At 41.5% G+C, this 24,116-nt stretch overlaps 1 protein-coding gene across 1 annotated transcript; it reads right to left on the bottom strand.

Moving 5' to 3' along the window:
* Positions 1-2,496: 2,496 nt before the first annotated feature.
* On the bottom strand, positions 2,497-10,583 carry LOC115271008 (chymotrypsin). The gene is made up of 4 exons (XM_029880400.2): positions 10,278-10,583; positions 10,052-10,215; positions 3,032-3,297; positions 2,497-2,959 (listed from the first exon to the last, which is right to left on the bottom strand). Exons 1-4 carry the CDS (start codon positions 10,479-10,481, stop codon positions 2,661-2,663), a joined length of 933 nt encoding a protein of 310 aa, XP_029736260.2. The 5' UTR covers positions 10,482-10,583; the 3' UTR covers positions 2,497-2,660.
* Positions 10,584-24,116: the final 13,533 nt, after the last annotated feature.

The following is a 24,116-nucleotide window of genomic DNA, read 5'->3' as shown; positions in this document are numbered from 1 at the left end:
AGATGCCCAGGAGGAATTATTAACGAAAAACTCGCTAAGGGAATTCTAGCGGGAATTTCAAATTCTAGAAGGAATCCCCGGAGGAGTGTCAGAAAAAATCCTCGAAGGAATTCCAGCAAGAACCCCAAAGAAATTCCAGCGGGAATTCCCATGGAAATTCGAGAAGAAATCCCTGCAGCATTTCCAGGAGGAATTATCGAAGGAATCCTAGAAGGAATTCTAGGAGGAATTTTCGGAGAAATTTCATTAGAAATCCCTGAAGGAATGCCAGGGGCGATCGCTGAAATAATTTCTGGAAAATCCCAGTGGAATTTAAAGAGGAATCCTCGAAGGAATGCCAGGAATAATCCCGAAGGAATTCTAGGAGGAATCTTCGAAGTAACTGCAGGAGGAATTAAAAGGAATGCCATCAGGTCAAAGGAAATCCAGCAAAAATCGCTAAAGGAATTCCAGCGTGAATTTCCAAAGAAATTCGAAAAGAAATAATCGAAGGATTCGCAGGAGGAATCAAGGGAAGTTCTCGAAGAAACTCTAGGAGGAATCTCCGGAGGAATTTCAGGATGAATCTCCGAAGGTTTCGCCGGTGGAATTCCCTAAAGGATTCCAGGAGGAGTGATTCCAAGAAAAAATCTGAACTGAATTTCAGGAAAAATATCTGAAAAAGTCCTGGAGCAATTATCAAAGCAAAAATCGCTGACGGAATTCCAGGAGAATTTTTTAAAGAAATTGGAGGTGAATCTCCGAAGGATTTCGAGGCGGAATTCCCAAAGGATTTTCAAGAGAAATCTTTGAGTGGAATTCCAGGAGGAATCCCCGAAAAAAAAAACAGGACAAGTCCCGAAGGAATTCCAAAAGAAAACCCGAAAGAATACCGAAAAATTTCCAGGAGTAATTATCGAAGGAATCCTAGAAGGAATGGGGTTTCAAGGACGTTTCCGATGGGTTTAAAGTAGGAATCTCCGAAGGGTTTCCAGGTGGAACTTCCAAGGATTTCTAGGAGGAATATCCTAGAGTATTTTAAGGAGGAATCTCCGGAGGATTTCCAGGAGGAATCCCCGAAGAACTTTTAAGAGGAATCCCCAAAACAGTTCATGGAGGAATTTCGGAAGGAAAATCTTAAGGATTTTTTGAAAGAAATCTTGAAGGAATTTTTGTAGGACCTTCGTCAGAAAATGCCTGATTTTAGTCAAAAATAAATTCCTAGAAGAACCCCTGAATCCAGTAAGAATTCCTGAATGAAATTCTGGAAAAATCTCTGGTGTAACTCCTGTAGGCATCCCTGAATCCTCCTGGAAAAAAAATCCGAAAGATCTCCAGTAGTGATCCCTAGAAGAATTCAGAAGAAACTTATGGCAGAATCCCTGAAGAAATTCCCGATGGAATCTCTGAAGAATCATCTGCACGAATCCCTGAAACTTCTGAAGGAACTCCAGGACCAACCTTTGTAAAAACTCCTGTAGGAATTCCTAAAGAAACTTTTCGAGGAATTCTTGGTGGATATTCTGGAGGCATCTCTGAATCCTCCTGAAAGATTACCTGAAAGAATTTCTACCTAAGGGTACTCCTATTGAAATAGCTGTGGAAATTTCTGAAAGAAGCTCTAAATCCTCCTGGAACTACTGAAGGAATTTCTGGAGAGATTCCTGAAGGAACTTCTGAAGCAATCCTTGAAAGAATTCCTATGGGTAACCCCAAAAAGCCTTATAACTTATGAATCTCCTTGAGGCAATCTCGAATGCTCTTGATAGAATATCTAAAGTAACTCCTGGAGTAATCCCTGAAGGAACTCCTTTCGAAATGCCTGAGAGATCTTCTGAAAAATAAAACAGCTTCTAGAGGCATATCTGAAATTCTCCTGGATCAATTTCTGAAGGAACTTCTGAAGATAAGATAAGAGATCGATGTTCTCTTTGCTTAATGATCATATTAGTGTCGTTGTGTCCTTAGTAAGCAACTTTATATCAAAAACATGGCGCAGTGCTCATCATTCTATCATGAACAGAGTAGAAAAGTGAAAGCAGCACGAAGACCAGTTCGCTATAGTAGAATAGAATAAATTTAGGCGCTGTACAAAACTGGTGCAGCTGTCAGTTGTAATCGCTCACGTAGTGCCCCAATGAGCAAAAGATCTGCAATTTAGGTTAATTCTCCTAATTTCGTGATCAGGCCCAGTGTGCGATAGCCGTAAGAAAGATCACAAACCCTTCCTGTAATAAACGGACGCAACCTTACGTCATCGAATGTCTGGGCCTTGGTTCGAGCCCATTATGGGCTGCTCTTGTTTTGGCAGATACCTATAGCATTGACAGATAATACTATTCGACTGATTGCAGCTTCTTCATTATCAAGGTGGAAACAAAATATGATAAGACCTACCTTCTTTGGCGAATGAAGACGGACTAAAGCCCATTTTGATAGATTCGATCTGCCGTTATCTATGGATCCTTGAATGTTTTTGGCTAATTTTGGTACAATGACCGTTTGATAGTGATAGCAATTACTTTTTGCATATCCTTTGAACCAATATTAATGAGTTTTATTCCCTGTTTCCGAATTGAAGATGTAATTGATAGAGCAGTTTGAGGAGTAACACAATACGTAGTATCGTTTCTTAAATATAGTATATCTATTTGCAATCTAAAACATTACACGACGCCATTTCACTGGATCCCCGTCACGCTGGTAATCCACTGCTTGTAGTACTGTACCCGGGTGTATCCCGATGGGCTAACGTTGCTGCAGCTCTGGGTGATCAGCGAAGCGATTCCCGTAACGGTTGGCGTTCCACGTACATCGGTTACCAGCCCGGCCCCTAGGTCTCCGTTGCAGATGTTCGAGTAGTCGATGGTGTTCTCGGCGCAGAAGTGCTGCGGCAGAGTGATCTGGTAGAACTGTTGGCACCGGTTGCTCACGGTTACCCTCTGGTAGGAAACCATCAGGTAATCTGAGCGGGTGGTTGCTGTTGGAATTTAGAAAGATTGTTGTTGATGAGAAGTTTCGTCAGATGATTGCCTGACTTGATGATACTTACAAATGGAGGAAGTGTATCCATAGCCAACGACCGTGCCCTGTTCGTTGTCCAGCGGAAGTAGATTAATTTCCTGCGAGTTCAAGGCCGGAAGACGAACCGGAGCTATGCTGGCTGTGAATGTGAGCGTCACGGGTAGAGTGATGATTCCGATGTCGTTTGCCTTGTTGGCGGAGTTGAACAGCGGGTGGGACGTAGCCTGGTACGAGGTGACCATGCTGAGCTGGGCGAACACGTTGCTTCCCATGCCAATGTCCCATCGGACGAATCTGTTGATGAAAATTTATAGATAATTTATAGATTTTTGAAAGTAGAATACATTTTTAATTTAAGCTCTAATAAACATAAAAAGGATACAGTTCTTATACTCAGAGATAAATCACCAAGTTACAATTCTAATAGTTTTTATATATGTTTATAATAGATTTATCAAAACACCAGATATTCTTATTCTTCTCTTGTGTGAAGAATTAGCAATAAGTTAAAATTCACAAATACAAAGAAATTAAAAAAAAAAAAATATTCTTCTCTCTTCTTTTAGTCCTGGGCACCCATGGTGGTGCAGAGGGCCAAATTGAAATATTTCCATCCTGGGTGACGGCCAGCCATCGCCTTGACCTGTGACCAGGCCAAATTTCAGTCGACTTGCTTGATTTCGTTGTTGAGGCTGCGCCGCCATGAGAATCTGGGTCTGCCTCTGCTGCGATGTCCTGCGTAGAGTGTAGTCAACCTACCTCAACTTTCGCTCCAAAATTTCTGTCACTATCGGCTTTTGATGACATCGACGATGGAGCTCCACGTTGGAGATCCAATTGTGAGACCACCATGCATGAATTATATAGAGCGGGCATCTATTGATGAAGACCAGCAGCCGTTGACTGTTCATCACTGATACACACCAGGTTTCACTGGCGTATGGCAGCACAGATTTCACGTTCGAGTTAAAAATGCGTCGACTGATCTGGTTGTTTTTCCATACATTTCTTAAACTCGCAAAAGCAGCCCTCACCTTCTTGATCCGTGCACCTATGTCGATCTTGGTACTGCCATCGGCCGCCATTTGGCTACCAAGATATTGGAAGCTTTCAACATTCTCCAATGCTTGCCCAGCTACAGTAAAGCTGGAAGGGTTGACCGTGTTTACATCCAACGATTTGGTCTTCTTGACGTTGATGGAGCCGCTGTGGAGCGATTGGCAAGATCATCGAGCTTGCTCTGCATATCAGAGCGCCGTTGAGCTAGGCCCGAGCAGAAGAGAATATTAATAGCACAATAAAATATGTTATTTTGGCATAATAATTGTATAATGGAATCAGTAATTATTGTGTTATTAACATATCTTATTATGTAATAAACTTGTCTGTCATAAGCGGCAAAATAACAAAAATCATAACAAAAAAATGTACCTGGAAGACCAATTTAATAACATATTTTGTTAGATTCCATAACAGCTTAATAACAATGAATTTTGCAGTGAATTTGAAAACTTGTTATTATTGTGCTATAGTTCATCACATATTTATACATTTTCAATATAATAATAACAAAACTTGGTCTATAACAAAGTATATTATTGAAATGTTATTCAGTGGATGAATCTCAATAACATGATCATAACAAAATTAGATTGCCCAACAAAACATGTTATGAAAAAGTAATACTTTGATAAGTCCATAATAACAAACTATGATATAAAAACAGGCTATGTGATTCTGTTGTTATGAATTTGATATTCTCCTCTGCTCGGGGGAGAGCAACGTCATCTGCCAATTCGAAGTCGTTTAGCTGCTCCATTGTAATGGGCTGCCACAGCAATCCACGATTTGGTTCACGGTCAATCGCACCTACCAGGATCTCGTCGATTACGATGAGGACCAATAGCGATGATTGTATAGGGCACTGCATTAAATTCTCTACTTCTCTTTTACTCTTACAGAAATTATGTAAACAACAAGGCCAAGAAACGTCAAAATCCCATACAAAATCAAATCAATACAGTGCCCTATACATCCTTGCCTCACTCCAGCAGCGACCCGGATGGGATCGGACAAAACACCGTTGTGCAGTACTATGCACGAAAATGCCCTGTATTGTGCTTCAATGAGGCCGATGATTTTCTCAGGGAGACCCCTTGCGCCTGAGGGCTTTCCACAAGTTTTCGTGATTAGGACGGTCGAAAGCTTTTTCGTGTTTTGTATGGGATATACATTTTGTATGGGATGAAGAATTGGTAAAAAACTTTAAACCCCATTTATTTGAATGTAGGGTTTTGTCTTTTACACCCCTTTGCTTCTAACCCCGTCTGTTATTCTTCAATGATTTGTGGTCTTAAAGTTTTCTTCAAGTATACTTCAGATACTGCACATAAATTGAATCTACATCTACAAGAAGTTCAAAGCAGTTTCTAGATACTCGCAATATTTGATGAGATATTTCAGATAATGTTTTGACCCAATCTCGTACCTCTGACCCATTGTTAAACCGCGACGTTAACGACAAACATGAAGTTTTATATTAACATTAACGTTGAACTTTTCGTCATTGAAATCATCGTCATCATAAAACATTTGAAAGCAGTTTTTTCGTTAAAAACAAAAGTTTTTGCTATGAAAATACATTCACTGTACTCCACTTGAGGAATATAATGCAGTGAATATATTTTCATGATCCTTGTTTTGATTTGCAGCGAACAATCTGCTTTTTATTTTCCGAAAAATGATGACGAATGCTTGAGCCTTAATATGACCTCGTTTCCGCTATGCCAGATGGCGTATGAGCATACAGATAAACGATAAAGCAAAGCAGAAAGAGTCATTTTTATCAAGTGGGTAATTTTATGCAATTTTCCCCCTTTTGAGGACATGTATAAGTCATACATAACTCCAAAAGAATCATTCAAATCATTCAATTGATGAAAGTGAACTGTTATTTATTTGTTGTTTTGCGATAAGATGACGTAAAACCTGGAACACATAGCGTCCGTTCCGTCGAGGTTTGCGTTTTTTTTGACAGTTTTCCCATGGGAAATGTGTCAAACCACTGTCACGCACACGCAAACGTATGCATTGTGTGGGGCACTTAAGCTGTATGCTGAAAATACTGCAAGAATTTATTGCAGATTCTTCACAAGATCTCATTTTCAGAGCCTCGGTAGAAATTTAACACTGGCTTTTTACGAAGACTACTTTATCAAGAAGACATGCAACTCTGTTATTTTCCCATACTAACGGCAAGCTTCACCGACGGTACCGTCGCCTGGTGAGCTAAGGTGGTACCTTTGTGTAAAGGTGTAAGAGTGTATTGGTGCGAGTATGAAAATTTACACACACTATCATGAATAGTGCCACCTTCATCCGGGGTGGCGCTGCTAGCAGTGACTCCCGATTTTCAGCAGTGCTGCAAGTCTTCTTGATAATGTGGTCTTCGCTTTTTATCTACTTTCCCAAAAATATCCTGGAATTTTTGAACGAGAATTTCTCAAAACATTTATGAAAAAATGGTAAAAATACTGAAAAAATATCAAAAAATGAATAGATTTCTGCTAATAGTTAAATCATACAAGAGCTGAATACACACTGTCGTGTGCAGTTGTCCCATGTTACTTTTGGACGATTTTGACTTGTTGTCGCTAGATTGCATATTTTCACGAATACCTTCAGAAACCAGTTGCGGTTAGTATTTAGTGCTGTTTTTCAGCATAAGCATGTTCGTTTTTTGGTATAAGCTGTTCCAGTTTATTTTTTTCAACAGTTATCTTATTTTCAGTTTAAGTATAATAAAAAGCTGTACCATAAATGGAGTTGCGATGGGTATCACGACCGGGTGGCATTGTTCGAAGGAAAAAGTGAAAAATGATGCGTGTTTGGTTCGACCGGGTTGCATTGTTCGGCGGAAAAATTGAAAATTGACGCGTGTTTGTGACAGTTGCGATGGAAATCTCGGTCGCGTTGCATTGTTCGAAGGAAAAAGTGAAAAGTGACACGTGTTTGGGCATTGAGCAAATTTCAAATAATTGGCTTAATTACCTCAACGGCTGTCGATCACAGGTAACACATGGCACTACTCTAAGTAAAATACATAATTCGAAAATAGCTATCTTAGCTTGAAAGTTTATTTTCCGTATACTCTAAGTTCAATACTGTGGGAAACGCGCTACTATTTCCGTGAGTCGGGCGGTTTTCTCGGTAGGGAGATGGGGACGCGAATATTGAATACGAAACCAGAAGCGCGCGATAACTTTCGTGGGAAAGTCGGTTTACACGGTAGTGTAAACGATCAATGCGGTGACGCGTTTAATATAGAATAAGCGTTGTCGTACGTGCATTACCCCGCGAGCAAATAAATCATAATTGGGATGAAGACCGTGTCGTGTATTTTCATATAACTAGTGGATCATATCACCTACCAAAGGTGGCTCCAAGATTCACACCTTACCCTACGCTAATAACAAATACTCCTTCTCGAGACAACTGTGGGGATGCTGTGGATTCCACTGTTTCTAGTAACAACGGTTGTCGAACAAACATTCCTTCCCCTTTCCCGATGACCGTAAGGACGTGGCCGGCGCCGTTATTGACTTCAAAATATTTAACTCTCAAATTGTGCACATTGAGAGTGTGTAGCTAATCCCAAGCACCATTCATTGGATCTCTGTGCAACTTCGATTGTTCTGGTCAATCACGGAGTAGCAACTACGATGTGAACGGTTATCTTTGCTTTGCATTTCTGGAAATTTCGTAGAAATGCCTTTTGGAAATGCCAACAAAATAACGAATGTCTTATTTGCATCAAAGCAACTTTTCCAATTTTTTTTCTGAAACCTGACCGGTATTTGCTAGATCCGTCCGATAAGAATACAGAACTTGCTCGCATGGGCCGTTCCAAAGGTCTTTATGTCGCAAAAAATGGATTTATTTCATAGTATACCTTGATATGTTTGAAATACAGCAAATCTAGCACTGTTTTAAAAAAAAAAATGTGATACATCGCACTTACATATACACTGAAACAAAAACGAGGGTAAAACCCCTTCAAATGTCATTTTTTGCCTAGACATTCGTTTAGCCGAGGTAAATGAAAAATTGGTTTTCAATAGATTTTTTGCAATTTCGTGAGCATATTTCAAGGATATACCCAAGGCATTTAGCTTATGACGTGTTAGCAAGATAATTGACCTTAAAAGTTTATTTATTTGTGAAATTCAGAGAAATATTATAAAAAAATGTCCCGATAAGGAGAAGCGATGATTAACAAATTTATTTAAGAAAAATGATTTCTGTAAACACTCAAACGTAAGCTAGATTATCAGTTTTGAAAATATCGCACAGAATTATTGATAGAAAAGTACAAATTATTGCATAAAATGTAATGAAAAAATAAAGCATATTGGTTTTTGGTTAGTTAAACCTTAAAATGGGATTGATAAAAGCTAAAATAAATAGTTCTGCGTTGAAATAAAGACGTGCCTTAATGCCTATGGAGTATACCTGTTTGATACTAGCATTACTAAATGAGTTACAAGACTACTACGTGAATGAACTGCAAGAAATATCAGAATTTTTGTACAGTTTGTTTAAAAGGAGATGTTCATATTTACAAAAATGCAAGATATGGTCAAACAATTGGCTTATTTAATTCAATATGAAGAAATCTATATATAAAAATGCAGTAGCATACGTGGGACCGCGCATAACTTGCGAACGGATGGTCCGATTTGGGTCGTCTAAGTTTTGTTCTGTTAGTTTTCACCCAAGGAAGGTTTATGAGGCAAAAAACATGGCAAAATTGAGAGTTTTTGAAAATTGAGTTTTCATAGATTTTGAACGGGGACTTGGGCTCGGCTAGGTACTTAAAACGTCAAAAAAACGCAGTAGGCAAGACAAAGTTTGCCGGGGACAGCTAGTATAATATAAATGAGTCTTAGTGTTGAACCTCATTCATTTTTAACATTATTTATTTGAAAAGAACGTCTAAATTATGAAACAAGTAGTTCATGCTAGAAATTCGAATACTTTCGGTGCCATTTCTCGAAATGTGAGCCATCCAATGTATGTTATTTCAGCCAGAATGCAGTCTAGAAAATATTGGGAGCTAGTAGAAGACGTAATAGTAGTAAACGCTGTAATCCAAGCAAGTAAATCCATCATAATTCATCAAAACAATACTTAATTGATTAACTACGTAATTTTTTAATGGTTTGCGTTATTTTTTTTCTGTCAAAAACATTGTTTTTCGTAAATTTTCAACCTGCACTCGTCATGAAACTTTCATTAGATTCTTTTGAAACACTTCCGATAAAAATAACTACATCAAATCTCAATTTGGAAACATTTACAATATTATGACATATTTATATGAGATGCATGCAAAATTAATATAGCAACACTTCCAAAAACGATCTAATTCATGATTCACAAGTCGATCTATAATGCAGGTCAACATACAAAATGATTTTGTTAGATATTTTTCGAAATTTGTTAGTTTTTTATTATGGAATTCCAAAAATTGTACAATTCGGCTGAACGAATGTATAGGCAAAAATTGACATTTGAAGGGTTTTTACCCTCATTTTTGTTTCAGTGTAAATGTAAGTGTGATGTATCACATTTTTATAAAACAGTACTAGATATGCTATTACTACGACGAAAAATTTTTATCATAAAATCTTTTGTATGAGTTTCCAGACACTTTTTTTGAAAATTTGTTGGCCTCGGCTAAACGAATGTCTATCACTGTATCAATTCTCTATTCGGATGGATTGAAATGAAAATCATGTGACTCGTTTTCAAAAGATAACCTCCTTATTGCCCCAGCATGGGTTCGAGTGATCTTTTCTCGTGTTCTTTTACACCACAACACTTTAAGTTTTTTTTTTCAATAGATTTCAGTTGTTTAAAAAACTGCATTCAAAACATTTTCAATTACACCAATGAAACCTATTTATAATCAATTATTAGTATTCACTCATAGATTCACTTTAAGCTTCACTCACTAGTAAATGGCACATGCAAGATTTCAACTTACCCAAGAATGATCTGGGCCGCAGTTAGGACATGACGAGTCGAAATAATCGAGCCACCTCCATAGAATCCTGCGTTGTTTTGATTCAGGTACAGGATATACACGTTGTAGGGTTGATTTGTAGAAACTTGTCCATTGATGACACGCTGAGAGCGATCTGGTGCTGCCTAAATATAATTCACTACAATTTATTCTTGTTCTACATTGCAGCATCTTCACCACTACTCACCTGAGTACCTAGAACACACAGTAAAGCCACAACTAACGCTAAATTCTTCATTCTAATAAAAAAAACTTGAATTTCACCACGGTCAAGATCACTACTGGCGAGGTCGCCCAAAATCGTGTAGTCTTTTATAACCGCGTGATGCTGAGTATCATCGAAGTTTCCGAGACATGTCAAACCGTTATCTAGACATATATGAGCTATCATCGGCTACCGATAGATTGGCAACGATTCCCCACTGGCCTAGAGCCCAGTCTGTGTATGGTAATCAGACGGCTCCACAAGCATTGCAACATCCACGCTATGAATATTTGCAGTTCCTCGCAAAGTTTGTCATCGTTAGCCCGAAATTGATAAACCTCCTGACGAGATATCGATAGGAGGTGGTGTTTTCCCTAAAAAATACGGTACAGTGAGTATACGACACAGGAATTGAATTGCGCATAGAACTTATTTTATCTTATGCTGATTATTTTGTTTGGTTCGTGAATTAGGTTGGACAAATTTAAATTTTTACTTCTGTTCCCTCAAAAAAAAAAAAAAAATAGATAAACAATATTAATTTAAGTCAAAGATATTTTTAGACCTGTCTTTGTTTTTATTTCAAGTAAATTTCAGTTTAATCTAAATTTCCCTTAAATCTTCCGCATTTCTGAAAATTTCTCCTCAAACCATTTCCCACTAGCATAGATCAAAAAACCTCTCATAGGGTAGCGAACCACTTGGGCAGCGGCCGGTATTTTGGGCACTCTTCACTATAACTCTGTCAATTCCAAACCAATTGACTTGAAATTTTGTACACGGCTAGATACTCAACGTATCTCATCGCGTTCCAAAAATTGTGTCAATTGGTTCAGAATTGGCTTAGTTACAGCAGAAAATTGCCCAAAATAGGACCCCTGCCGAGATGGTTCCACCTCCCTATTACTTGATTTCTCAATTCCATTCCAATCATTTTTCTTCCGAACGTTAACAAATAAATCCCTTCTCGATTCCCGGAAAGGCCGATATCGAGAACCTGCCGCGCACATTGCGTCAATAAATTGCTCAACATGCCATTTGCAGTAACACACATGATAAAGCATTTCACACAACTCAATCTTTCTCGACATGGTCGGCGGCATGGCTTTCCAGTCTAGCTGTCATTCGTTTCCACCTCCAGGGTATCTAAGCGTCAAAGCAGTGTGTGGTGCCACTACTCGTGCGTAGTGTAGTGGTTCGCCTCGCGTTGTTGATGGTGATTGTGATGAATTTGACGACCCACGGGCACCCCATCATGGACATCAGTAGGCAGAACGCATATTTTTCCGGAAAAAGTTAGGGCTCAGCTTCTTTGTGCAGTGGTTTAGAATAGAAATTTAGTAATTGTTGAAAATGTTTTGAATGCGCAAAAAAAAAAGTGCAATAGACTCGAATAATGGTAACTTGATTCAATAGTTTTTATTTTTTAGTTTTTCGAGTTTCAGAAAAACTTCCAATGATATCTTCAGGAATTTTAAAAGATTCATTTAGAAATTCCTTTAAAGAGTACTTATAAAAATCACCTTTAATTTTTTCAGTAACTCTTTCGGAAGATCTTCAAATAATCCTTTCAGGAATTCATAGAAAACATGTTGAGGATTTTGCTAAGATATTTTCAGACAAATTTTCCAGGAATTCTCAAAAGTAGTGCTTGATCTTTCGAAGATTTTTTAATGACTATTTTTCCATAGGAATAGGATTCCTCATGAAGAAACTTATTGACAGATTCTTTGAAGAAACTTGAAAGGATTCCAAAGAGATTCGCTGCACAAGTTTAAGGAAGATGTTAGACATATTCTGTGAAATTTCTTGAGGGATTCTTAGAAAAAGGAAATGGCGAAAGAATTGTTGGAATCAATATCAGGGCAATTCTTGAAATAATCTTTTGAAGAATTCTTCTAAAAATCATTGAACAATTTTCTTGAGGATATACTTGGAAGAGTATCGGCAGCAACATATCCCCTCTCTCTCTCTTCTTGGCGTAACGTCCTCATTGGGACAAAGCCTGCTTCTCAGCTTAGTGTTCTATGAGCACTTCCACAGTTATTAACTGAGAGCTTAACGGCGACCTTCAGTGAGTTCAAGAACGCAAATGCCTCAACTATCTCGATTTTATCACTGCCGATTCGAAATATTTACTGTTTATGTGTAGTTTGTCTATGGCATATTAGTGACTAATTCGATCGGGCTGCTTTTACCCTTTAGTCGAATGTATGTTTCTCAATTTGCAAACTATAATATCAATATCTTCTACTACCACTAGCGCTATGGACGTCATGCCCACTAGCACTTATACCGTGTCTGTGCGGTATACAATGACCACCCTAAGGCACATTAACCCGTGGGTACTCTCGAGTCGCTTTCTAGTTGACCACTAGCGCACTCGATCACGCAGAGCAACGCCGTATCGAAGTATAGAGACCGCTACTGTGGCAAGCAGCTTACACTTGCTCGAGAATACTGTATAGTTATTTGACAGCATCTTCTACAATGCCATAATAGTCATGTTTGTCCTTTTGTAGGCATATTACACTCTCTCTCTCTCTTCTTGGCGTAACGTCCTCATTGGGACAAAGCCTGCTTCTCAGCTTAGTGTTCTATGAGCACTTCCACAGTTATTAACTGAGAGCTTCCTCTGCCAATGACCATTTTGCATGCGTATATCGTGTGGCAGGCACGAAAATACTCTATGCCCAAGGAAGTCAAGGAAATTTCCTTTACGAAAAGATCCTGGACCGACCGGGAATTGAACCCGTCACCCTCAGCATGGTCATGCTGAATACCCGTGCGTTTACCGCCTCGGCTATATGGGCATATTACACGTGGCTACCGAATTTCAACTTATCGCCGATGATCCCATGATCTCAAGTTGCTTCAGTGAGCGCTTGGAGTTGATGTTGCATCCTCTTGTGTGATGACCACTGCCTGTTTTTCAGACTTGCGGTTGTCCAACACCACCACCAGCATTTTGTGGTGTACGAGTGCCAACTGTCTCGACCTCATCCATTACTTCACTATGCCTGCTCCACTTCCTGTATTATTCACTGTAAAACTTCAAAAAGACGTTTCGGTGCAATCCCGGGGTAGATGATGACTTCCTTTTTCCAGGTGCGTCGTCCTGATCATCGGTAGACAACTCTTGATAGATTTTCAACTGGGACAGCTGATTCAGACATGGTAGCGGACGAGTTCTAGATTTTACCATTTCTGCATAAGTCTGTTTGGAGCGCCCGACAATAGAGCCACCTTCATTTTGAATGCGTCTTTTGTAAGCCGGGTAGCCATAGTAGCTACATTTTTCCGCTTCCTGTGAGCAAAAGTCCTCTAAATGAACCTGGTTGGATTACAATTAAAAACCTTCGGCCTAAAAAGACGCACTGGGTAAAAACCACCATCGATTACAACAACTTCCGGGAGGACGGAACCTGGAAAAGTCACTCGAAAAAACGCTGAAGGCGAGTACACCTTTTTATTTCCTTCCATGGATAAGCGTTTACAGTCTAGGATAGCCTCATCAGGAATTGACCTATTTTTGAAACGACCAAAGCCGGCCTTGATGTCCTCACATGTCAGCGTTTCGTCGAGGATCTTCCCCTTCACCTCCACATCTCGTGCTGGCACATGACCGCATATTCAACAGTAAACGCTTCGTGTTGAGCAATTTCATATGCTGCTTTGTGGCTAGGTGCTGTAACACGTAGCTGGGATGCTTTCACTTGGTGAATAACGGCCCGAGATTACTTACGCGTCAGCTTTCGAGAAATCGAAAGCATATTAAATGGTTTGCATTTGCGCTGGAAATAGACACCCCAAGGTCCAGGCGAAGATGGCTGATAAAACCGCGTTCGAGCAATGATATCATTGGGAGGCGTTTCGCCTCCCATCGAATAGTCCATGTGGAAACAAATTTATGCAAAGTATGTCAAAAGTGCAAAAGAGGAAAAGAAAAACCTTAAGGTATTTACAGTTCAGTTTCTTCTTTAGGGCCACACAACTTTTGTTCGTTAAGAGGAAACAAACCATCATCGTTGAGCAAAAAAGTCAAAAGCAGTTTTCTCGCTGAAATCGCAACCAATGTTTATAGTAATTTATCACTGTACTCTACAAACCATCTAGATAATAGGGAAATAATTTTCAATGACGGGTTTGTAGTTTAGAAACTGCTTTTGAAAAATTGATGATTGCTGATGATGGTTATTTGAGCCTTTAACAAACAGTGCTAATAATATGAAGAAAAAAAAATAAATAAAATCTTGTACTAATAATATACGAATTCAATTCATATATTTATTTTGGCACACCCTGTACAAAGAACACGGTAGAAAGAAAAAAAATAGAAATAAATGTTCTGTTGTTTACAGTTTGTACAGTATGCAATAGTTTGGGAACCACTGTTATGGATGTCAGAGAACAACGCCAATGACATGCCTGTATCAATAACATGGAGTGACAGTAGATACATTAGGGCCCATTTTCGTTTGATCAACACATTTTGGGGCCGTTATAACAAAAGAGATGTTGACAACAATGCCTGCCACTTATTAGATCATCGCTGGATAGATCGTCGGTATTCCCCTCCATGAGCAATCGTTCAACAAGTGCCGATTTATCGAAAGGCGAGGTGAGCCATCCCAGATGACTTTCGATGACCTTCAGCTGTGGCCGTCTTCCTCAATGTTGCACCATGTATCGAATCGCCAGATGGTCACTGCGTGTCGACCCACTAATCCGAGCTAGGGTTTAGACGCGGGTTCCATAAGGTCACATCATTGATGGACTCTGCACCGTTACTACTGTAGGTTTTTCTGCTGCCTACGTTCGCGATATCCACGCTCAATCTATCCGTAGCTTCGAGCAGAGCCCAGCCTCTCACGTTAGTGAAGCGGCTACCCCACTCAATCGCGCAGGCGTTGAAATCTCCACCGATGACCACGGGACTCAATCCCACAGGTGCGTTTGATAGCGAATCTAGCATAGACGAGAACTGGTCTATTGGCAACCTGGGAGGGGCATATTTCACAACTGCAGTAGTACACCCCGTTGATTTTCGCTATCGCGAAGCCCTCGTGCGGTGTGGAAATGATTCCCTTAACCGGAAAACGGCCCGTTGTACAGATCGCCACTAGCTCGGCCTTATCCGCTATCCAGCTCCCGTTATCAGGAGGGAAGCGATATGGGTCCGATAGTAGGGTGATGTCTGTACTTGACTCAGAGACTGACTGCCACAGCAACTGTTGTGCGGCTTCGCAGTGGTTCAGGTTTAGCTGTGTAACTTGCATTATCGCCGTGCAAATCAGATATGTTGGTGCCGAGTTGCACTCTCTGGCGATATGGCCTTCCACTCCGCACTTCCTGCAGAACTTGCTCCTGTCGCGGCCTTTACACGCCCACGACTTGTGTCCTTGCTCGGAGGACTTTGAAACACGCCTCTGGCGGGCGCGTACATGCTGAGAGAGCACACTTACCAGCCTACTTTGATCTTGCCGACTGCAGTCGCCTTGTTCACCTCCCATACGGGGAGCTTGATCGTGACGATCTGCATGCCTGCGAACCCTTTCGCAGGCATATCGATACACTTGGTGCATCTATCTTGCACTGCTGTTTGAATGCGGCTGCGAGCTCTTCTGCGTCGGTTATCTCGTCCACGTTTTTTCACTGGAGAGTCACTTTCGCCGTTAGGGCTCTCACCTGAACTTTTTCGCCCAATACCTCCTGAGTTAGTGGATTGTAGGAGGTGCCTTTCTTGGCGGCTTCCTTCTTCAGCACTAGAATCATCTCTCAAGAGACGATTTTGACGACCAGCGCGTCACTCAGTTCGCGTTTGCGGGCTGACTTCACTTTTCTCACAAACTTCTTCTTTCCGACCGTAATCCAAGGGTTCTCTTTCCCTTGGTTCGGTTGACCACCGTTACGCTTAGGGTTGATCTCTTGAAGCTTAGTTTTCCTGCTTCTTGCGCGTTTCGCAACCGACTTGGCAGCACGGTTACTCGCGCTGGCCGTCCCCTTCTTCTTCTTTGGCTTTTCGCCCATCTCTGCCGGACGCTTCTTGGGCCGCTTCTCCTCTGCAAGTTTCGACCACGCAGCTCGAGCCGTAGGGTGGTTTGACCTCTCCACTACGGCTCGGGCGAGCTGCATGGTTTCGTGCTGCACCGTTGCGTTATCAGCGAAGAGAAAGCTGTCCGTTTGGGTGTACCGCTCCTTCTTGCTTGCATCAGCTGCTCCGCTATTCAACCAGAAGATCATACTCATTCTTGGCCAGAGCCAGCGATTTGCGGAGCTTTAGCAGGTCCTGTTTCAGGTCCTTGGTGATGAATGTCCGCCCGCTCGTGTAGCCGATCAACTCGTTCAGCTGTTCGGCAACTACCAACATCTTTGGTAGCCTGCTCCTGTTGCTGTTCAGCGCTCGTGTGAGGTCCGCGCCGGTCATTAGTGCTTCCTCGGCTGCTGCGCCGCCTAGTGCTCCTCCTGTTGAACCTCCTGCCATCTGCTCGCTGGTGGATACACCAGCCCCTTGTAGTCCTCCTCGGACGAACGGGTTCACCACCTCTGTCGCTTCATTTTCGTTCACTTGTTGGGTTTGGATTTTAGTACTCATTGCCGTTGGGTCCCCCTTAGAGCCGCTATTCCTCAGGCAAATGAAGTAGTCGACAATGATCCTGGTGGTTATCTATGAAAGCAGCGAGGCAACCCAAGGGTTGGCACAGGCTCTTACGGGGACTGGGCTTAAATCTGGATCAACGCTAATCAGGAGTGTTCATCTGAACCTACTTCTACCCAGTTAGTTGCCTAAGCTGGGCACAGGTAGGAAATTCCGGACAACGACCCTGTGAAGCTGATGTTAACAAGAGATCCGAATAGTACAATAAGACCTGGAGGGCAGCGTGAAAGATGGACGGACTATATATGTGCAGAACGATCTGGCAACTGTGAGACGCGGCTGAGGATGGAGGACTAGCAATACGAAGTCGTGGATTCGATATGTTAGCCGATTGAGAGCAATACATTTGTTGTAAATTTTGACCGTTGTTCTTAAATAATTCGGTATAAATTATTCTTTCTTACAAAATAACTTGCTGGACCACAGTGCATTTGTTAGGCAGCATCAGCATCAGCAGCACTTGTATCGGCGAATAAATGGACACCCCGAAAAAAAATACCATTCATTGTGAACCCATGACCCGCGCCGCTAGTGCTAGTCACAGTAATATGTGATACCCTGAAGCAACATAGGGTATACCCAACCAGCCGACGACGACGAGATCCGAAGGACGTGCGCGTGATTGTGATGGAAATGCGACTTGGGACCAACCAGATAACTGAACTACACGGACTGTATAGCTACGGATGGGATGCCGGCTTTCGGTTGACCTTTTTGTGTCGTCGTCTCCCTTGCTTGCCAGCAGTAGTGTATAAGTCTCCAACAACAGCGCGTGTGGAGTGGGATTTGCCCCTAGGATTGACATCTACGAACCCATCTCCATTCGTGGGGAAATGTGAACGTTGCAGAAACAGTTTTGTTCTGTTGGATACAAACCTAGTTGGACCTCCTAACAGGAAAGAGAGAGTGATGGAAGTTGGCCCTATTTCAGTTAGTTCTTTAAGATAAGAAGAAGAGCGAGAAGCAGTAGAAGAAGATAAATGGAAAAAGATAAAAAGAAGAAAAGAAGAAGATAGAGATACAGTAGAAAAAAGTATTAAAGAAGAAAAAAGAATTGAGGAAGAATGAGAAGAAGAAAAATAAGAGTAGCACTCTCTATGATACACGGAATAAGCATGTCTTTCGAAGCAGCTCAACGAATCTTCAACATTCTACGCTGAATTTACTTCACTACCTTCTGGGTGAAAGCGCATTCCAAAAGTTCCGGCATATTTCCCATCAGATTTTTCCATCTTTGTCCACGACCTTGCTGCCGCCTTCGCATCGCGTCGAGTGGGTGCCATCCGTCGTTGGTAGACTCGACTTGTTGGATGGTGCCTGCCGACACTGACTGGTCCGTCCACGCATGGTTCCGTACAAGATCCGCTGAAGCGGATTTTTCCCTAGTTCCATGAAAACCACTTCAATCTATATGTATTGCGTACCATTTGTGCCTTATTTGTATTCATAAATCGGATCAAGTGTGTGGGGGATTCCACTTTCTACTGATGCTGCTGTTCGGTTCGGTTGAGTTGCTGTTGGTCCAGTATCTACCTACTACCTACAGTTGGCACTTTGTTGGGAAAGCTTGACGATGGGGAACCTTATCGATCCGGGTCCATTCCCAGTAAGCTCCGATGCCGAAAAGAAGTGTTGTCCGTTTTTTTTTTCTCGACGAAAGATGGAGGCTCCCTAATTTTTTCATCTACTGTGTCACATTTCCTTTGAACACATGATGTGACGATGAAATTGGCAAGGACAAAAAGCTTTTTTCGGGTAAGTGTTTTACCTAAGCACGTACATAAGTGTGGCATCGACTTCGAATAGACGATTGTGTTTGCTTTCCAAAGGAAAGATGTCCAAGGCGACAAAAACCATTAGATCTGATTACGACTGAGCCAAATACATAACAACTGGATCGTATTGAATTACACGGGACTTGGGCGTCAATAGACAAATTGCATCACGACGAACGTAATCGCATCAGATTATCTTTCTCCAGTTGAGCTAGATGTGGATCTTCTGCAGATGCTTGAGTGTATTACACGGTATGTTCTGAGACGAACTCCTTTTCGATATATTCAAGTGCTGGATATATTTAATGGATCTAAACATTTTCTGTTTGAAAGACACAGCTAAATCAAACAAGTCTGGTAATGGCTGAACTAAATTAAAAACTGATCAAATTTCCTTTTTTTTTGAGTAAGTTACGAAATAAATGTATATGATAATAATACGAAAAAAATCAAAGAATCCCGGAAGAAACACTGAGAGTAATCCTTGGATCCTGGAAGGAATCCGTGAAAAAATCTTGCTAGTGATCCGAGAGAAATTCTGAGAGAAATCCTGAACCAATGCTGGAAAAGGATTCAGGGAAAAATCCTGAAGCAATTCCGAAAAAAATAATCCGGACGAAATCCGTGAAATATTTCATGGTGAACTCCCGAGAGGAATCTCTTATGAAACCCTAGAAGAAATCTCAGAAGGAATGCTATGAATAATCTTTGAAATAATCCTCACTATGGAGGAATTGCTTTAGTATCCCCCTGAAAGAATTCCGAAGGCTTTTTTGAACGAATTTCTGGAAAAATCTTGGGAGGAGTACTTGAAAGAATCCTGGAAATAATCCTGAAAAAAAAAAATAGTACGGAAATATTCCTGAAAGGTGTCCTCGAGTAATCAGTTTCTCTTAAAGAAGAAATCTTGGCGAAGACAAAGTACATGCTGGTAGGTAGGACTGAGCGAGACAGGACAAGCCTTGGCAGCGCTGTCACGATAGACGGGAATATTTTCGAGGTGGTAGAAGAATTCGTCTACCTTGGTTCCTTGCTAACGGCTGACAATAACGTGAACCGTGAAATACGAAGGCGCATCATCAGTAGTAGTCGTAACGGGCTCCAGAATAAACTGCGGTCAAAAAAGATTCACTCCCGCACCAAATGTATAATGTACGAGACGCTAAAAAGACCGCTTGTTCTCTACGGACACGAGACATGGACGATGCTCGAGGAGGACCTGCAAGCACTCGGAGTTTTCGAGCAACGCGTGCTAAGGGCGATCTTCGGCGGCGTGCAGGAGAACGGGTTGTGGCGGAGAAGGATGAACCACGAGCTCGCTACACTCTACGGTGAACCCAGCATCCTGAAAGTGGCTAAAGCTGGACGGATACGGTGGGCAGGGCATGTAGCAAGAATGCCGGACAACAACCCCGCAAAGTTGGTGTTTGATAACCATCCGGTTGGCACAAGAAGGCGTGGAGCACAGATGGGTTGACCAGGTGGAGCGAGATCTGGCTGGCGTTTTAGTATTAATATTCATTTGCTTACAAATGTCGGTCTCGAGCACAATTTAGAATGTTCGTACCCGTCTTTTGTGTTTGTCCAGCAACCTGTGATATTTAGCTATAGGTTATAAATTATTACTTTAGATTTATTGAATACTTACAAGTTTGCATGGCGCAGATATTAGTTTAGATATAAGTTCATTCGTTACATTAATTAAGTGATGTAAACTATAGATTTAAGATTCAATCATGTTAGGTATTAGCGATCAAGCACTTTGCACAATTTTATGCTCACAGACCACAGTCACACTATCGTTTTTTTTTTCTTTTTTTGCCCTCTGGTCCTTGTCGATCGGCAGATTTATGACATTTGCTATGTCAGTTCTGGCAGCAACACAGGACTTTTTAGTGCTCACTAAATCGATTCTATAGCTACAATTCTCGGGCGGAAGCTAGAGATTTTTTATTTCTTTATTACAGAGGTATTCAGGGCCTACGGTTGGTTCACTTTTTTTACGGGAGGAAAAAAAATCTGCAGTTTTACAACTTACTTAAATACTAGAATAGGTTATTGTATCATTTGGGCAGGTGTACCTATTTTGGGCACTTGCCGCTATAAACTGATTGATTTGAGTTTTTGTATAGAGTTAGGCACGCACAGTATCTAACTCTATACAAAAACCCAAATCAATCGGTTTGAAATTGACTTAGTTATAGCAGCAAGTGCCCAAAATAGATACACCTGCCCAAATTGTACAAGACCATGGATGTTCCATGAATGATGTTTTGCTGTGCAACTGTGTGGTATCGAACATTTTTCTGCTGCCATAGTGAAGCCGACTTTATCTGCCCATTTAGCGACTGCTCTCACGGCCGCTTGTAGTTTCCGTCGAATTAGTTTAAGCTTCTTACCAACCACCACTATTATAATATCATCCGCGTAGGCATATATTAATATACCCTTTGGCAAGTTGTCGAAAACAGAATTCATTGTTACTAAAAATGATGTTACGGCTAACACGGATCCTTGTGGTACTCCAGATTCCTCTGCAAATATCTTGGAGCTCGAGTTACCTATCAATACCTGGAATGTTCGATCTTGCAAGAAATTCCCATATTTCCGATAAAGCCCCAGTCGATGAGCTTCCGCAGAACTGCAGGCCACCAGACTCTGTTATAGGCCTTGAAAAGATCTAAAGCCGCAATGTCCACGTGCAAGTCGTTTGTTAAGGCATCATCGATTGTTTGACCTAGAGCTGCGAGATAGGATCCGGTTCCTCCACATGTTGGCGTGGATCCAGAAGATTATGTTCACTGAGAACTGTAACGAAATCTCTGTTTACCATGCGTTCCATGATTTTAGACGCATAGCTTGTGAGGACTATAGGGCGATAATCACGGGGGCCAATCGATCCGATTTTCTTTTTTGGTACCGGAACCACTAGACTATGTCTCCAGGTTTTCGGGAATGTGCCGTTGGTCCATGTTTGGATGATACTGTCCAGAAAGGAGATTTTGACACTTGGCGGAAGGTGTTTGAGAAGGGGATAGCTGATGTCATCCGCTCCTGCAGACTTTCCTTTGGCGGAATCTATGTGTAAGTGAAGGGTTTGTTGAAGTCCATGTCGTCTACGTCGTCAGGTATAGCAAATCTAGTGGTCGTACATTGCGATTTTGCTTGTGCTAGTAGAAATTCCTGAACATACGCTGCGTGGAATGATAGTTCCGAGAAGTATTGTCCTAGGGCGTCCGACACGAAGATGGGATCACGTGATACAACTCCATTTTTCTGAATTCCTATTCCTTGTACTCTTCTTTTACCACTCAGTGCGTTTACACGTCGCCACATTTCAGTAGAAGATGGGCTGCTGTCAAAGCCGTCGAGAAATGTTTCCCAAGACTTGTTTTTTTTTCACTTCGTACTATGTCTCGGCTACACTGGTTTCTTAGCCGTTAATAGCATACGTGGGTTTCTTTCCAGTCCGGGTGGTTTAGAGGAGTGCGCTTCAACTTTCTCAAGGCCTTCCTGCGAGCTTTGACAGCTGCTTCTGTCGCTTCGTTCCACCAATGCAAGGCTTTTGTGCCAGGCATGCTGCTTATTCTGAGTATGTTGGTTTTGGCAGCGTCGTAAATAAGTTTACACAGCTCGTCTGGTTCATATACATTATACATGCTCTAGGTTTACCGAGGAAAGAATATCATTTTCAAACCCTTCCCAGTTACTTTCCTCAATGTGCCATCTGGGGTGTCTCGTCGTTTCCGGTGGGGAATGGCTGCTTTCGATTTCGATTGGGTAGTGGTCACTACCCATTAGGTCGGCGTGGATGGTCCATTTAAGGAGAAACTTCAAAGAATACCAATATGGCTGCCACAATGGCCGACTTAGACCCCTACTCACGTTTTCAAGAGCACAAATCCTAAAAATTCGTAAACAAATGCGCTCGATTTGGAAAAGCTGCTTTTTTTTGCAAGTGAGCAAAGCCAGGAAAATCAAGTGTGGCTTGGTTCGATGCTTCGTTCGTCAGATTTGTGCCTCTAAAGTTTGTATGCAAAATTGCAATGGGATGTCTTGATGTTTCATCTTAAGAAGGCTGATTATCTCACTTGAAACGAGTGAGACATCTATGTGAGATGTCTGGGAGCCTCGTGCGAAGGTTGAACTACCATCATTCAGCAATATCAGATCATTCTTCTCAGCGAAGTTAAGGATTGCGATACCTCTTTGGTCGGTTTTTGCTGAACCCCATGCGTAATGATGGCTGTTTAGGTCTCCTAGAATTATGTACGGTTTTTCTAGTTGTTCAATTAGATTTTGGACGTCATTTTCAAGGCTATTGGTTCCATTCTGCGGTAGGTAAATGGAGACAATTGTGTGCTGGATGGTAGATCGATTTTGGCAGCGAGTGCTATGAGTGGAGTAGCTAGTGGCACTGGAGTGTGAGGAATCGTTTGGAGAACCGCAATTGCGACATTTTGATAGCGTGTTGCTCCCGGTTTTACATACCAACAGTATTGGCCATGTAGAATCCGGCTAAGACCTTTTGAATCACGGCAGTGAACTTCTTGGAGTGCAAGAGTTTGCGGTGAGTTATCTCGAGTTAACAGTTGAAGATCGTTTAGGTTATTGAACAGACCATTTATGTTTCATTAGAGTGCAATACGAGTTGTTATGAGCTGTTCAACAAGGGATACCGAATCTGAAGAGCATGGACTATGTTGGATGTCGACGAAGGTTTGACGGTCCGGTAGGGCAGATTCGGTGTCTGGTGGAGTGGTAATTACCGTTGATGTTGGACGACTATTTGATACGGTCTCGACGTCGGAGCTATCCACTACTTCTTCTTCGAATTCTATTATCGCATCTAAGTCGATGTCGGATGTCGGTGAAAGTCTCTTTAATAAAGACAAATCAATCAATCAATGTCGGTGAGTTAGTGGTTTTTGCGGGTGGGCTTCTATTTTCGGGCGAGGTATTCTGAAAACGCTTGGATCGCCGTGGATGTTTGTCTTCTGTTCTATGTTTACGTTTCGTTATTCCTATGGATCTGTCGGTTCTTGCAATAACTTTGAATTGACGGTTAGGAGTTCTCTCTGGCTCACTGGATGTTCCAGGCGTGCCTTGAATGCTACTGGACAATGCAATTAAGCTGGATTGCAGAGAGTCAACTTTGTGTACCAAATCTTCCAGTTGCTGATTTTTCTGTTTCACGTCCTCGAGGAGTTTGAGGATTGTTTCGTCCTTCTTGTTGTTGTCTGCGATCAGCTTGTTGATAATTTCATTTTTCTTTTTGTTTTCTGCCATTAGCGCTTCTATCTTCGAAGTATCCAGTCGGGGTTGGGCGGCAGCCTGTGCGTATGTAGCATTTCTCTCTTCGATTCGCCGTCTCACTTCAGGGTACGT

This window comes from Aedes albopictus, chromosome 1, assembly GCF_035046485.1.
Source record: "Aedes albopictus strain Foshan chromosome 1, AalbF5, whole genome shotgun sequence".
In the NCBI taxonomy this organism is placed as follows: Eukaryota; Metazoa; Arthropoda; class Insecta; order Diptera; family Culicidae; genus Aedes; species Aedes albopictus.
This window is presented reverse-complemented; position numbering and strand designations above follow the sequence as displayed.

What these genes read in the sequence shown, in the direction of transcription:
- LOC115271008 (XM_029880400.2), bottom strand. Translation starts at nt 10,481, where the DNA reads ATGATAGCTCATATATGTCTAGATAACGGTTTGACATGTCTCGGAAAC. An exon ending in TGTGTGTTCTAGGTACTCAG is followed by an intron (nt 10,216 to 10,277) that starts GTGAGTAGTGGT and finishes AATTATATTTAG; the next exon opens with GCAGCACCAGATCGCTCTCA. An exon ending in TGGATACACTTCCTCCATTT is followed by an intron (nt 2,960 to 3,031) that starts GTAAGTATCATC and finishes AAATTCCAACAG; the next exon opens with CAACCACCCGCTCAGATTAC.